General features: G+C 32.5%; 1 protein-coding gene across 1 annotated transcript; it reads left to right on the plus strand.

The window, feature by feature from the left end:
* Positions 1–560: 560 nt before the first annotated feature.
* On the plus strand, positions 561–12,172 carry Smp_170500 (family M13 unassigned peptidase (M13 family); the record flags this gene model as incomplete). Its single annotated transcript, XM_018796096.1, has 9 exons — positions 561–671; positions 2,445–2,590; positions 4,433–4,530; positions 6,154–6,267; positions 7,940–8,007; positions 8,583–8,680; positions 9,526–9,710; positions 11,179–11,306; positions 12,089–12,172. 9 exons carry the CDS (start codon positions 561–563, stop codon positions 12,170–12,172), a joined length of 1,032 nt encoding a protein of 343 aa, XP_018650343.1.
* Between the last annotated feature and the right edge of the window lie 5,270 nt (positions 12,173–17,442).

The raw sequence follows: 17,442 nt of genomic DNA on the forward strand, positions 1-17,442 counted from the left end.
TGTTAGATCGTATTTGCCATTTCAAAATGTATTTAAATATATTGACTGATATTTTCATCCAAAGATAAAAGTGAAAAAAATGGAGGATAAATGTTACTAGAACATTTTAAAGGTACATAAAAAAGTACACTGAAATCGTGAACGTACAAGCCGACAATACAAATATTTAGTTCTCTTGAATGTTGATCTTGTCTTTTGTAGTACTTTGTTTCCCTATGTATTACAAATTCTAAGTGTGAGATGTCAGGCCAGGAACTTAGGTGTCATCAATACAGAAGCTCGGTACTCAAAACAACACGACTTAATATAATACATTGTAGAATAGCCAATGAATTTTCATTTTCAACCGAAACAATCGACAAATTTTACGTCACAACAGAAAAACCAAAAACTCTTTGTATATTTTCAAGTTATTTTTACGTCATGAATAACGATCATAAACATCTTGAGAATAAATTCTGCTTGCAAACCAGGCACATTTCAACGTCTCACCAAATCAGTTCTTTATGTATAATGCAGAATGAGTAAACGACGTTTCATATTTCATTTAACAGAATACTATGAACGAATCCGAAGAAGATTACTACAGGCTTGCATTTGAAACCGGAGTACATCAGTCTAAAAAGGCACAACTAACGGAGGCTTTCCAGACAATGATTCGGTTAGGCAAAGTAAGTTCAATTAAACATTTGTCAGTTCCCTAGTCAAAAATAACTTGAGATTGTTTGACGCTACTAGAAGAAATCATTTTGGCATTTATTCACAATGAGTAATCATTAGAGGCCTTCATAAAAAAACTTAAATATTATACTTCACTCGCGATAATCGAAGGCCGACATTTTGCTTTCAAGTCTTAACAATGTAACAAAATTCACGTCTGTGCACTATTACAAACTCACTTAAGAAATCTTTAAAAATTTTCAGTGTCAAAACTGTTGGATTAACAAGTGAAAGTAATATATTGTAAGACAGACTTTCATTTAAATTATGAGAGCTAGTTTTGAATACGAGTAAGTTACTGACTGATAGTGTTACGAGTAATCAGATGCATACTTATTCATGATTACTCGAGACTAGTGCGGTAAATTTCATTTCTTAAGTGTTTCTAAGTTGTCAGAGGGCATTCACTATTCCATAAAAACAGTAGAAATGATCGATTATCTTTGCATAAAATAATGTATTCTACGCACAAATGTTTATATACATTCCACTGATCTATTAAATAAACGAACTAAATATACAGAAAGCCATTAGCCTGCATTTCATGGTTTTTAACATCACATTAAGTTGTTAACCGTTAGTAAATGCATAAGAGAATGTCATGTAGCTATTATATATCATTGATTCAAGGAAACAGATCAGTGATTTACTGCAATAATAGCAACTGAAAAATGTGATTCTAAGGTTTGAGCAGATCACCTATTTCTATAGGTTTACTACTTGATAAAATGAATTATGGAAAAATCGCTCACAACATTGAAACACGTTTGAAAGAAATGTCATGACGACATACATACCTGAATAGAAATATCTATTACACGCCGTTCAATCCGAAAATCTCCATTTGATTCTGTAAATTCAAATACAAATCATTATTAGTAGTAAGATCTCGTTTTTACAGTAACTGAAATAAATCCCTTAAAAACCATCAACATAAATACGTTTGTTTACCAGATTAAGAATTTCATAGTAGGTAGTTCTAAATGAATATCAATTTTTTAGCGTAATCACGTTTTTGAGAAGACTTTCTTGAGAATTGGCTGGTTGAAGCAGTGGTCTAAAAGACTGTCAGTCTTGAAATACCGAAAAAGTATGATTAACCTAATAATAAGTAATCCTTATATCGTATAACTGGAGTGTGCGATTGTCAGACAATGACTGTAAATGATTTTCACACTAGAGTCTCCTTTCGCCATATACAATTGAAATTAACACACAACTGTCATTTTGATTCCTGTTATGTTTTACTTTCAATCTCCAAAAGAGGTCAGCCTCAAACACACTACACGTGAGAGAAATAAGTACGAAAAATGAACTACAATACACTTGCCCACAGGTAAATTTTATCATATGACTTGCTTCAACTATATTTTTTTAATATAAAGCTGTGTAACTGAGATTCCTTAAAAAAATTGAAGCTGGTAACTATCAATGTATGTGATAAAATGTAGTTTACTCGTCACGGAATAGTGAGACATTATTTATAGTGAACAGATGAAAATCATTCTAAATGTTTATTTTATACTTGTAAGTTACGTTTTCTATAAATTTATATTTAATTGGAATTTTAATAATCAGTATTACATTACTGAACTGTTTTACCCAGCTGTACACAGGTGGTCTCTATGCAAACAGCTGGTACATGTGACGTTAAAGCCATTGAAAATGTCATTCCATTCCAACTCGAGAAACCATATTATGAGTTTATTATAACTTGTTTTTAGATCGATTGGAGTCACGTACTTGAAAAGGTATTACAACAAACTAGATATGCAAAGTATCAAAGACTACCAATCATTGTAGAACAGCCATCTGAACTCCGTCTACGTTGCTCAGAATATCGTGCTTTGAAGGAAAGAGATGGTGGAAGGTAAAGCATACTTTTTTTTCTTTATGGTGAAAAAGGAATACAGAAGTTTATAGTTGATAGCTTGTAAAAATGTACACCCACGCCTCTTAACAGCTTACTATATTAGTGTAAAGGATTAGTAGAGATTGTATAACTTTCACTTTTAAATCATGAGTTGACCTTGGTTACACTACGACTGAAAACCTAGTAGCACTTGGTGGCTCCTTCGTTAAGGCATGAGATTCCTCACCTGTGCACATCAACAACGCTTATCCACCACAGGCAAAATATAAGGGTCGTGCGATATCGTGAGTTGTAGCTAGACCTTAACCTATTCCGATACTAATTTGTAATCTAGAAGTTGAACGTTCACGTGGGAGACTGAACGGATTGGTTTCGATTCACGGACGCAGTCTCAAACTAGAAAGGAACGGTCATCCAATGTTTCCAGGTTTTAACTTTGAGTCCAGCTAAGATGAATTCGTGTGTTCAAATTGTAAAAATAATTAGATGAAATCAAAACGGAATTTATAAACTGTACGTCAGTTTAGTAATTACATTTGTTAATGAAACTATTTACATTATGTGTTGATAGACTTCATTGTTACACTTACCACAAAGAAAGGGACTAATATAATTCACAAAGCTTAATACAAATTCTAATCATCCACTTTCAGTCTATGCACAAAAGACTCATATATGAAACATTTAGTATATATTGTTTGTCGGTAGTCTATTATTCAATATCAATACCTTTGACTGCTATCAAGTAGTTGAGTAAAATGTTTAACTTTTTACACTTCAATCAAGTAAATAAATGTATACGGTCTTTGATTGTTATGTGTAAAAATATATTAAACATATCATTGTTTAAAGTGAAACATTTCAATGATCGACTAATGTGGTGACTTATTTGTTTTTAAAAAACTGTATATGTTGTCTATGTTAAATATGTTACATTGGATCATTGGTTTTTTTAATTCTCACAATTTCTTGATGCAATGATTTCAATCTTAATTACATTATTCAACTTTATGAAATTTCTTTTCAAATTAAAAAGGCCTAATAAGATTTTATTTTCAGTTTTCCGAAACACTTCGTCTCTAGTGATTGCTAAGTCAAGAAGTTACATTTTTTACTTTTCTATTTTTAATAAATATCAGTGACCATAATACTTGTCTCATAAATACCTTTGTCTATTTTTCTGTTACCAATAGAAATTTTTTTAAGTAAATCGATAAGAATCTAGATTACCAAATCTACATAAGCTGCTTAGGATAATTCGGAACTCATATCGTTCAAATAATTCAATTTCATTTTATTTTCATGACAGTTTCAAAAATTGTTAGGTTTACAAAACTTTTGGATATTTCATTCGTATAACATAGATCAGATTTATATGTCATTTCCGAAGTTGAATTCATGAGTCAATTGAAGCTAGACAACCATAGAAAACCTGGAAGAACTGGACGGTCGTTTTGTCCGAGTGTGGGATTTCACATCAGTACGCATCCACGATCCCGTCCCTCGACATTCAAACCCTGGACCTATTGGTCTTGCCCGTGAATGCTTAACCTCTTGACTACTGAACCAACGGGCATCCAACGGTGATAATGTCCAACATCAACTAATCCACGAAGTTGACCTACCGTCCATCTAACAGCAGACCCGGTCGTATGTCATTCTAGAAATTTACAAGTGATAGAAATAAAGCTGTACAACATTCATTCCAGTTTAAAACCATTTGTCAGTGCTATTTATCACTTCGATATGTTGTTACTACAACCATAATTGCTGTTATTACTACCGTAATCCTAGCTTTATTGAACAGTTTTGTTGACATAATTTTTTCCTTTTCATTAGTATACTGCGCACAATAGCTATTATGGATTTTTTACGAGAACAACAAATGAATACTCTAAACGTCCATGCATTTGGAACGGATCATAACTTGAATTCATGTAAGTAGTACATTCAACAATGTATTTATTTAACTAATACTCAAAGCAGAAAAATAAAATTTATTTGTAGTTAATAACTAAAACGTATGGCATGGTAAGGTCATGAAATTTTTTTACTACACACAAACATATCAATTCAGATGTAGGTTTACTCGTTTTTGATGATAATTGGACTCAAGGGAAAATTCCAGTAAAAAAATCATGATACGTAACAGACACTCCTGATGACTGACATATATTCATTTCTAAACTGTTTAACCCAGAATGTTATTTGGTAAAAATCTATGGATTAATTACTGGTTACTGTGAAATGTCCATCTTAAAGTCCATGATGAGTTTGTGAATCACCCATTCAGGTGACATTGAATTTCTAACCACGTTTCCGCATGTGATTCAAGGATTTTATTGCATTGAATTGTACATAAGAAGAGCGTAATTGACGATATTACGTATCACCTATTGATTGTAAAAGACATACTAGTGAACATAAGTGTTCGTTTAGTAATGTATTTACGAGTCATTACTATAATGCGTAGTTATACTTTTGAAGATGTGAATGTATAGTAAGTGGAAGTTTGGTGAGGACTGAATTAAAAACTGTTGAGAAATTGCTTTTCCAGTGTGACGCTAAACGACTAAACAATTGACAAACTTATTCATGTTTCAGTTCTTCTGTAATTATGTACATTTCTTCATCTTAGAGAAAGATGTTAGAGCTTGGGAAAAACACGACAAGTCATGATGACCTTTATAATTCTTTGAAATTGAAAATGCTGTGCATGATAATTTATACCCTGTGATTTGAAGGTAATTTAAACAGTATATCGGAGTGACAACAAGGAGATCGGTAGATAGATAGAGATTAAATTTTGTATGTCAGTGGTGTTCATGACTAAAAACGCCTCGATCAGTGTTGATGTGTTAAAAATTTATATACAGATAAAGAATGATATTCTTAAAAAATGTAACCATACGTCACCAGTGATGTCGAAAGTATTGAGCACATAAACAAAGATGGTATCAAGCACTTGATAATCACTGGCCACTAGCATCAATAAATATATTAATAACCAGTATAAAAACGTTGTAAATCAGTAGAAACCATACAAACAAACTGATCGAAACAAATTTTCCTATTGCATACTGCCTGCATAATTGAACGGAAGAAATGTTCGCACATGAACAAATTCGGTATGCTCAGAAAATCTCATCAATGTAACCCATCATGGTTGAACCAATGTAGATTTATTCATCATTGTCATTTCAGTCATATCGACAGAAGTGAGTGAACTTAAATAGCTCCTATCTACGGTATGCTTCGAAAAACGTCTTGACATTCGAAGCAAAGTAATGGAAGTAAACGGCTTCTCAGTTAAACATAATTTGGAATATACTCTTGGTCATCTTCACGTTGAAGCAAGTATATGAATGATTGAGCACACAAGTGGTCATGAGTACTAGACATGCAAACACTGGATCGATACAATAGAGTATCATGTGTTTCATGGGGAGTTTCAACATGAAATTTATATTTGCTCACATACTCACTGATTCAGTTCTTTCCTTATATAAATTCATTTGATCCTCCAACAACATAACATTATTTCACTTTATTTAAAATAGCTTCACAGCCACATTTTGATGAGCAATGTATAACTCGGTTGAAGGATGGATACCCATGGACGCTTGAAAGACACTATATCCGTTCGCATTGTAAACAAAACACACAAAACGGAGGTTAGTTCATCTGATATTTCATTTATTTACAATGTTTGTACAGTAGACCTTCTCAGCAATAATATGCAGTCGTTAGATGACGGAATGAGAAAATTCAAATAGATCCCCAGGAATAAATTATTCCTCGATTAAGGAATTATTCATATACACAACAAGCTACAATACAACTCTCGGATTCGAATGAAGCCTGCTCATATGACATATTTGAATTAAATGAAAGTATCAAAGTTACTCTGTTTTGAAATTCGGGTTCCGTATATAAAAGGTGGTCACAATAATTTTTATGTCATCTCTCTGGATACAGTCTGTGAACTTCATTAATCCTAGTGAAGCTGTTCTAGTAAACTCAATCCAACCATCAATTCTATCAGCTTTTATTGAACGACTGACATTAGGAATCAACACAGTTTACTCCAATTAAGTATAAACCAGATACATTGAACAGCATTTTCTTTCAGACCATTGTAGATTATATGTTTGCAATACGCAAAATCATAACATTTATCACATTGTTACAGTAGACTTTGGGTTACAACTCTGAACGTTTTGTTTATTCCAGAAATAACTATCCATCATCTCACAAATGATCGTGAAACACGGGCGTACATATAGTCTGCTTTCTGGTCTGTGAATGAGAATGCAGTTATTTGTGATAGTTTAGGTTACGTATCATAACGAGAACCGTTAACTCCTTGACAATGAACACTTGTACACAAAGTCTTTTATTTCATGCTAGACTACTGGAAACACTACAGTGAACAAACATCATCGTACTAGATCGATGGAATACGAACTCAGATATAAGATAAATTCATAAAATTGCTCTTAATTTATAAGCTTGGATGAGTCTCTAATCCAACACAGAGTTTAACTGTCCACAAGTAGATAAATGGAACCCAATATACAGGGTTCACAGTTCAACCCTATGGATGACGTCGCATAAATTCATTCTACTGTTATTAATATGTGTATATGTTTATGTGTATATTTATAAACATTCAATCATTTTACTTATCTGAATGGTGAAACATCATGATGACTCACCTCGGTATAAGTAGTCAATGTCCCTAGAGGTAGAAACTCAGTTAATTTGAATTACTCGTAAATTATTTTTCAGAAGTATGTTTTGAGGTTGTTTCAGCGAATGATTGAACCGACGAAGTTTGTGATGCAAAATTAGGGTCACTTTGACAATAATTCATGAGACTTTTCAACACAATTTCACACTTTTGTCATCATTTATTCACCTGTTACTCGAAATTTGTGAGACTACTCTTTTAAATTACGATACAAGTTCGTACACAAATTAGATCAAATGATCAACATCGTTCCAATATAGTCGCCAACATACAATCACTTCTCATGAACTTGCAAATGAATAGCCAGAATCACGCCTAAGATACGCTCATGTCTGGGTCTTGAAAATCAACTCTTGCTTTTGTAAATGGTTCGCAATAATTTTCAAACACGACATAGCCTTTACCAGTTTGTTTAATTTTCACTCTATTACAGGTGATCAATATGTTTAACGAAATTAAAATCACTATAATTAACTCACTATCAAAAATCAAGTGGTTAAAGGAGGGAGAAAGGAAATTTATGAAAAAGAAGGTTTGTTCAAGTTTTGATGAGATGACTGATTGTTATGAAAAATTGTAGGTTTCGAAACTGAGCGTATTCGCCCTTTACTCCAATGAAAATGATTCTGAAGTAAAAGAAATTCTTTCAACAGTATTCCAAGTAAGTTCTCTACAGTTCTTTCACAATTGCAAAATAAATTCTTTTAAATGTATATTTGATACAATTAATGCATATTTTATTGAAAACAGGTTATAAAATATATAATCGTATATATGATTCTATTTCAACAGAAAATAGCTCCGCTTATCACGGTGGAGACATGTAAAATCTACAATAGATCCTTGTTTGTAGAACCCACTTGTGATAACACTTGGTGTATCATATACATATTTCACATCTTCAAAAAACTTTGGTTGGACTCCATCATTACTTCGCAGAGGAACTTCAACTCACTGGTCTATATTCTGTACTTCGGCACTTCAGAGGTTAAAACCTAAAAGGTCCAAATATATGGGTCAATTGATGCACCAGTTTGCTGATGCTCAAAGACTACCCATCAATTATTTTAAAATGAAAAACTGGAATGTTGCTTCAACAACACTGCAATACCCCAAAACCTCCGAATCAAATATATTTACATATTAAACTAAATAAACACGATGTTTAGAATGTGTTTTAAACATTGTTCTTATAATGAACTCTATTAATGTTTTTTTCACACAAATATTATTTAGTACCCAATTCGAGAGGACAATTATTACATAAATGAATTTTACATCCGTAAGGCAAAATATATTGACATTTTAAAAACTCGATTATACAAGTATAACCCGTAAGTTATCATGATATCTCTGATATAAAAGCAATCAAAGTTATCAAGGATTATTAATTTTACTCTTTAACTAGAAAGTTTTGAATATATTATAAACAAACTTATGGATTGTTGCATTCTTCTGAATAGAACCCACATTACCATGAAATCAAATCGATCTGGTGGACTGATTGAATGTATATTTGACCCGTTTAGACTTCTTCCCACTTAAAAATAAAACCAATATGTTAATTAAAATGTTAGAAAACAGAAGGACAAACGATCTGTGCTCACATTGCATCATTTGAAAAGGTTATGAGGTAAGAAGATTACATTCATTTTATAACTCAAAGGACAAATGCTAATTGTCCATTACCACTATTACTACTATTATATCATGTAATAGTATTATAAGAGATTTGACACTAACCATTATAGTACACGGAAATAACAGACCAAAGTCTATGTAAAATAATTACCCATGACGTAAGTCTTTCAAACAACGAACAGTCTAGTTCAATAAGTACGAACATTGAACTGATTATTTACTTACTGGCTATTCAGGAAATCACAGATATTTATTATGAATATTAGAATCCATATTATTGAAACTGTTGTAAAAATTTACTTTTATTCAGATTCCATAATCACATATTGTAAACTGACCCATCAATTTCAACCTCATTTTTGTTTGAATGTAACCGCTTCATTCATCAGATTCATTAAGTATCATGTAATATAATCCATGCTAGTTTATGATCAAAATGAATTTCGAGGCATTTTGTACCGTAGTATTCTTGAAATAATTACGTAATGAAATGTTACGACATTTGAAATAATCAAATCTTTATTTGTTTTGTGAGCAGATCTCCAATAGGAAAACCGGTATTTCATGTAACAGCTTACTATACAACATATGAGAATCGCATATATTTATACTCAGGACTTCTACAACCTCCACTTTATTATCAAAATGCTAGTTTAGCTTCGAAATATGGAGCATTTGGTTGGATTATAAGTCATGAAATTATGCACGCCATAGGTATCAAAGGTTCGTTCAATCAATATATACACTTTTCAGTTTCTTAACAGTAATTTTGGTTAACTAGTAAAACATTATTACTTTCGATATAATATTGTTCATAAAATTCCACAATCATTTAATTTTTTTGAGTTCACAGAGAAATGTACTTTTTCATAGATTATTAAGTTTATTATTATTAGTTTAGTTTATTATTAGTTTAACATATCAACAAAATGTCAACTTCTTGAATTTGACGATGTCAGTTTGCTATTCATCTATTTAAAACTAATTATCTTGCGAAACGTGACGTAGTGTGCGAATAATATTTCGTCATTGTTAGCAATCTTCAAATGCCAGTATTAAGCATTTTATGACTACGGAATTCCAAAAAAGTACCAGTATGTTGTATCGATACATTCTCAACAACAGCACATAACTGAGAGGACGGCGATTTATCGACAATTTTTTATGTGAATAGAAAGAACCAAATATTCAGTCGTCACAATATTTAAATATTCAAATATAACAACAGGTCGACGTTTCAGTGTAGTTCAGTAATTTATAAAACATTTTGCTTGTGCTACCAGTCAGCGGTTCGTAGATTGTTTTCAACTAGTCAAGATGCATTTTGAACGAATTATCTAGTCTTTTCAGCTTGACTGTCAAATACTTGACAACAACCACGTCACCTCAGTTCACATACATATCAGTTACTTGCAATAACTGAATAAAAAGTTCCTTTGTGTTATTGATCCACGTCTCACAAGAAAACACTGACTATATGGTTCATAACATGGTTTTTATTAGTTTCCATGCTTTTAATCTTTCAAAATTTGCAAATTCATTTCATTCCATAAATCGATGACCAATCGATTCTCAGTATTACTCTGTTGTTATCATTCACTGAATATCAGTCTCGTTTGCGAATACAACACTAGACTGCTGTTGTCCTGATAGTAAATTGATGATATAAATTATCATACGATTCTTGAGTTATAATCAGTTTATTGATTACTTTGGTTTGTGTAAAAACTCAGTATGATTGTAAATAATGATTCATATTGCCGAGGCTGTTATTTGTGTTCTGGACTCAACTGGCTGGGCTAGGCAGTAGCAGGGCCGATACGCACTCAAGACTGCTCGTACGTATTTTATGTATCATTGGACGTTTATATATCTAGAGGTCACACGCAAGCAATCGACATAACAACTGGCAACTCATGCGTTATAACAACGAGTCTCAAATAGAACGAAACGCGTGTTCCAGATTCCACTGCTAGCCACCATCCACCTCCTTTTATAATGTCTGTTCTACTAGTTTCTGTCAAAATCATTGTTTTACTGTTTCATTTCGATTGGTGTACAACTGTTGATAATCAAACGTTTATGCATTGATTTCTGCTTTCTCTTTCTTCTACTGAACATAAAAACCAATTCAGTTAAAACGAATTACAATTTCAACAGTGATAACTTATTAGTTTCATTGTATCTCTAGGTGTACTGTTTGATGAGAACAGTAATAAACGGAATTCGTTCGATGCTATATGGTCAACCAGTATCATACATTCGAAAGCTGTATGTCTGAGTTCTCAGTATAGTTCCTATAATTTCACTGGTTTAAAAGTAAGTTTTGTTAAATTAGAAATATGAACGTATAAACATTTTATAGCATTTTGCGTAGTCATTGTTTTAAAGTCCCGATACACAACGAGAACAAGACCCATTCTCTGTGCTTGACGGTGAACTCAGTACTCGATTGCTCTGAACGAAGATAAAGCATGGAAAACCAATGATCACCAGTCCGAAATGATCCCCATATTACAGACAGAGGTAGTTTATATGCAAACACACCACACAGTATTCTAAGATAAATAACAGTTATAAATGATCGATCCAAAAAGTGGCTGTGTAAGGTAAACTATTAATAACAATTTCGGAAGAAGAAGAGCGAGTCGTATAACAGTGAATCATGTGTCAATAGTTATCCAATTATATATATATATATATATATAAAATACTCCATTAATCTATCTAAGAGGAAGTCTACCATCTACCAATATGGATCTGACTGAAAGTCAGAGAATTGCAGCACTGATGCCACGTTTCGGTTCGACCTCCCCTATCTGTCTCCCAAAGTCTCCGACACTAGTCATCATTGCACGTGGCGAAAATCGGTGTTCGGGCATACGTAACACATGGCTGAACCATCTCAGTGGATGAAGATTTATAACCTCATCAACTGATTTGCCATAAATCCTTAATACCGTGTGTCTAACCCAGAAGGTGCGAGAAATATTTATGTTCCAATACTAGTAACTTACGGGTAAAAGTGGATTATGAGCATTTCTCATTTCAGGTTCACAACCTTACACAACACATACCTCTTCATTGTTCAATTGATTCAGGCTTTTCAGATTAATACTCAAGAAGAAATATTGGCTGACAATAATGGATTGAAAGCATCTTACTATGTAAGCACGTTTAGATAATAAGTGTGATTTTGCTAATGACCACTGAAGTTAGACATCAGCTATCAAACTACTATTGTGTATCTTGAATAGTTCGATAATTGCCTTATAATGAACAAAATTATAGATATGGTAAAGACAAATAAATAATACCATTATTCGTGTGTTATTTATGAAACCAATACAGAAAATTTGTTAACTCACCAAAACATAAGAAGGAATCAAATTTGATAAATGGCAAAATATCTCACAGTCACTTCTTTGAATAAATGATAATTGTTTCAGGAGAAGATAGGGGTTCACAAAGTGGTTCGATATCACGTTCATTGTTTCAGCTTTCTAAACGCTATCATATGATTGATAATTGATTAACTGAAAATGTATAAAACTATTTGAGAGAACATTGATACGCTTGTCCCACATACACTGCATTCTGAGTCACATGCTTCTTTCTCCGGATTCAAACGTTCTTTGTTATTACACAGCTCAAACGGTTATCTCATAATTGCATATATAAAAAAGAAAAACAACCAATCCTGAGTGTTCTGTTCATTTATCGAAAGGGTTTTTATATAAAATTTTATTGCCCTCAACTCTGATCGAAGTATAAAAATAAATCACTGGAAAAAACGAAATGAAGTTAAAATTGAGTTAAAGTGTGGGTTAGTTGTCCAGATAGATAGATATCTACATATCACCACAACAAACAAAGCAGTTGAAAATCAAACTGATTTCCCGGAATATCTCTGTGAAACCAATTCCTTCGCTAGTTAAAATAGGTGCATAACACTGTTACTCATTTTCTCGTTCGCGATTCATCGAAACTAAGAAATACAGCACAAGGTGCATAGGTTTACTTTGGTCGTTCTTAGAAGAAACTGTGTTAACAAAACACGTGGGGAAAATAGTTTCACGAACACATAACCTGGGTACTTCAAATGATGTTTTACTATTACGTATTATGATCAGTGTTTGCAAAAACGCTCAATCACAATAAATTTTACGCTACAAAACATTCTTTATTCAGACATACAGGCGTTTGCTGAACAAGTTCTCGAATAATGTTAGCCAAGATTACAATCAGTCACTCGCATCTGATCGATTGTTCTTCCACTCTTTCGCACAAGTAAGTCAAAGTTTTGATTTGTTTGTTATTCGTAAGAATAAACGTGGTGCATTTCTCAATGTTATATTCAGTGGTGTTTATCATGTTTATCTAAAACACTCATCCTACATTCTTTGTTCTCCTTGAGCTTCGATGTGATTGTTGAAAGCAACAACATTTTTCCTGCAAATCACCAACCCGTTCATATCATTTTACCTGAAATTCAACGGAAGAATAATATCCGAATTTATTGTCGGTACGTGGAGTACATGCCATTAATACAATTATTCTGACATTATATTTTGACTAGAAAATCCAATTTAAAAATGGATTTGAGAACTGTTGTATTTTCAAAAGATTTACATGGTAAACAACATACTTAGCTTCACCAACGTTCAATAACACTTGTTTAAATTCATACAAACCACCAAATTATTTTGAAATTTCTATGATTACAATGTTAAGTGTTGTATATGTGTTATATTCCCTGGTGAATTATGAATCGTAAATCTGAGGTCTATTATCGACCAATGTATTATGCCTATTTCTTATTGTATAGTTGTTACGTAACTAAATTATTCATATTCGTTTTCTCTTATCATGAGCTTTATTTTGATCCTTGATTTATGATCATACGATTCTTGAGTTATAATCAGTTTATTGATTACTTTGGTTTGTATAAAAACCCAGTGTGTTTGTAAATAATGATTCATATTGCTGAGGTGGTTATTTGTGTTCTGGACTTAACTGGCTGGGCTAGGCAGATAGGAAGGACCGAATAGCACCCAAGACTGCTCGTACGTATTTTCTGTATCATTGGACATATATATATATATCAAGGGCACAAAAATCTATAAGTTATAACAATTGGCGACGGGGATTCTGAAAAAAAAATACAGCAGCCGCTGACGTCATTTCGGAATTAAATAATCCATAATAATTGCCGGTGTTTTTTTTGGATTTATTATTATTATTTGCATTAAAAAAATGGCCTTAACTTCCGACCAATTTCAGTTGCTAATCCAGTGACAAGAGCAGCGCGTCAGAAAGAGTCAATTGGATTTCATTGGCAAATTACACGCAAAGCTGCTGAATCACCCATGCTTTGGGGGTGAAACGGAAGTTGACGCAATAATTTCAAAATTGCGTACAGAGCTGGAAAACGATTACAGAACTAATGAATATGCCGGCGAAAGCCTCAATGAATCCATACAAAGCAATAATTTAAGCGCAGCAGTTATACATGATCAGCCCTGTAGCCCAGTACTACCTGTTTCAGAGACATGCCCTGTACACGGTCCAAGTCTTATTAACCCTGAAACAAAACGTGCGAGCAATGAATCGTCCAGTTCACAGAGAGACAACATCTTATTAAGCGCCATTAAAATTGCTGCAGTACCCGCCCATGAAGAAACGGAAAACAAATTGAGCAGTATAGTGAATACAGAGGCGCCAAATGAAACTAATCATGATACGAAAAATTTTTCTAATGAATCTAATGATCAAGATTATCTAATTGTTCTGCCAGATCCCGATTATTTCGCTGATTCATATGTTCCTGTTCAAATCTCTTATAAAAATGTGAGAAAAATATCGAATGCATTAAATGATAATCAAGAATCCAATACAACTCTCATAGATACTGATTATCCTAATGATTCATTATCTACTAATGAGGTTCGGAGGAAATTCAAGGAAACTATTTCAGAAGAATCAAATGTCGTCGATCCTCATGATCTCTTCAGTTCTAATGGTTTCTCTGTTAAATGTGACAAACATATCGCATTAATAGTAACTTGGCTATATGAGGATCCAACAGTCTTTCGTGGGGGAGGATGAATTCGAGAAATTAAAAATCCGGATGTCGACTCCGGATTTCTCAAAAAGGGGAGGTGTTATATCCCCTGGTGAATTATGAATCGTAAATCTGAGGTCTATTATCGACCAATGTATTATGCCTATTTCTTATTGTATAGTTGTTACGTAACTAAATTATTCATATTCGTTTTCTCTTATCATGAGCTTTATTTTGATCCTTGATTTATGATCATACGATTCTTGAGTTATAATCAGTTTATTGATTACTTTGGTTTGTATAAAAACCCAGTGTGTTTGTAAATAATGATTCATATTGCTGAGGTGGTTATTTGTGTTCTGGACTTAACTGGCTGGGCTAGGCAGATAGGAAGGACCGAATAGCATCCAAGACTGCTCGTACGATTTTATGTATTATTGGACGTTTATATATTAAGAGGGCACGCGCAAGCAATCGATATATCAAACATACACTCATACGTTATAACAATATGCACCTAACAAAAATTTTACTTAGTGGATCATTCATCTCAATAAATTTGCTATTCATAACTAAGCTGCAAAGTAAATTAATTTTCGTATCTACTAGTATAAAGTTCAACTCAATAATATTTTCAGCTTATCTGTAGAAGCTTGAAAAGTAGTAAAGCCTAAAACTAACACCAAAACATAACAAAATGAAAACTACCAATTCAACAACACTTATTTCAAAGATGTTATTATTCAAAGTTTCATTTGATCAAATCTCTTAAATACTATCTTTGTTGTCATGTGATAACTATTTATATTTTAAGTAAGGTACAATAAGTGCAATGTCAGCTCAAATATAATCCGATCTTGTTTTATCACTAAATATACAGTTATGTAGTTTTCAAGTGTTTTCATTATCTCATTTTCAAGGGTTTGTGTGGACATCATGGTGAGAATATGCTTGTACGAAATTCAGTAGTTCAACCTCATGTTTTGGAAAAGTTTAGGTAAGAATTTAAAACGATTTAAATTGCATATGTTATACTAAAAATTATGACTATGGAAATATTTGTTGCCACAAAAACTAAAGTTTTCATAGCAGATGTTGCAGTATAAAACGAAGAATTAAAAGCATTCAGCATTATATTCCATAACGAGAATGAACACTATCATCTTTGAATGCCATATAACTGTTACTTATCCCATATTACAAACCGCTATAATAACTCAGAATTAATGAATTCCGATGGTCTACAACTCCAATGATAGTCGTCTACTTCAACTTCAATCTTATTAAGTTTTCAAAATCTTAATCAGAAAAATAGTAATTTCAGTTTCCAAACTTTATAGTAGTTGTATATTTAGTTTACGGCTGTCCAAACTAATTAAATAATTTTATTTTCTCTACCTTGAAAGAGTAACCGGGGTGTTGGTTAATAATAACAGATTCGCACGTGCATATGGTTGTCCAGTTGGTTCACCAATGAATCCTGAGGTGGAATGTGATGTGTGGTGAAACTAATATGCACTACATATTCGACACCCTAAAGATGCTTTGCAACGCTTCAACATTTGAATGATTTATTTGCACTGTCTTAAGCAAATCTTTAACATACACAATACTCATACTCATTTTTATTTTATGGTCCTATTCACATACATGTTAAATACCTATTAATCGTTCACAAAACTTTATATCAACATAAGAATCAATGTTCTCCAATTATCATTCTTCTAACTCAGTAAACAACTTACATTATTTTGTGCTTATTATTTAAATTAAATAAATTTTAGTTAGCCTAATCAACGGATGTTCTGAATTCAAATTTTCAGCTTTCTATTGTGTAGGATTCACTAATTTACAATATACACAATTTCAAATTACACACTCTTAAAATTAATGAAAGATTCCCACAAACATTCAAAATAGATTATTGTAAAATATAAAGAAAAATGTAGAAAACAGAAGGGGAGAAACACTGTCAAAAATAGATTGGGTCTAAATAAAATTGATCAAGATGAGTTTGACTTTACACTTTTAGTTAATCTCTGGTTTGCATGCACATGAATTTAAGAATTCACGAAACAACACTGGGAAGTGTACATAAAAAAGCACTTAAGATTATAGAAATGACATTCAATTCACAAACAAGACAAGATATTTCGGAATTTAAAATATAGAATGGAAGAAAAATAAGTAAAGACGATTTGGTTAGTGATTTGCAGAATTTGATGAACCCCACATAAATTCTAAAACCAAGACGTTCTCTGTCTATTCAAATTTTTTACGTAAAGTTGAAGAAGTAAAGCAATGAATAAACACAGGTGTATATGATTGATGTACAAAAGCCAGAGTTCATTTTACATCAGCTAGATTTTAGTCACTAGTGACACTAAACTC

Source organism: Schistosoma mansoni, chromosome 2 (genome assembly GCF_000237925.1).
Source record: "Schistosoma mansoni strain Puerto Rico chromosome 2, complete genome".
NCBI lineage: Eukaryota > Metazoa > Platyhelminthes > Trematoda > Strigeidida > Schistosomatidae > Schistosoma > Schistosoma mansoni.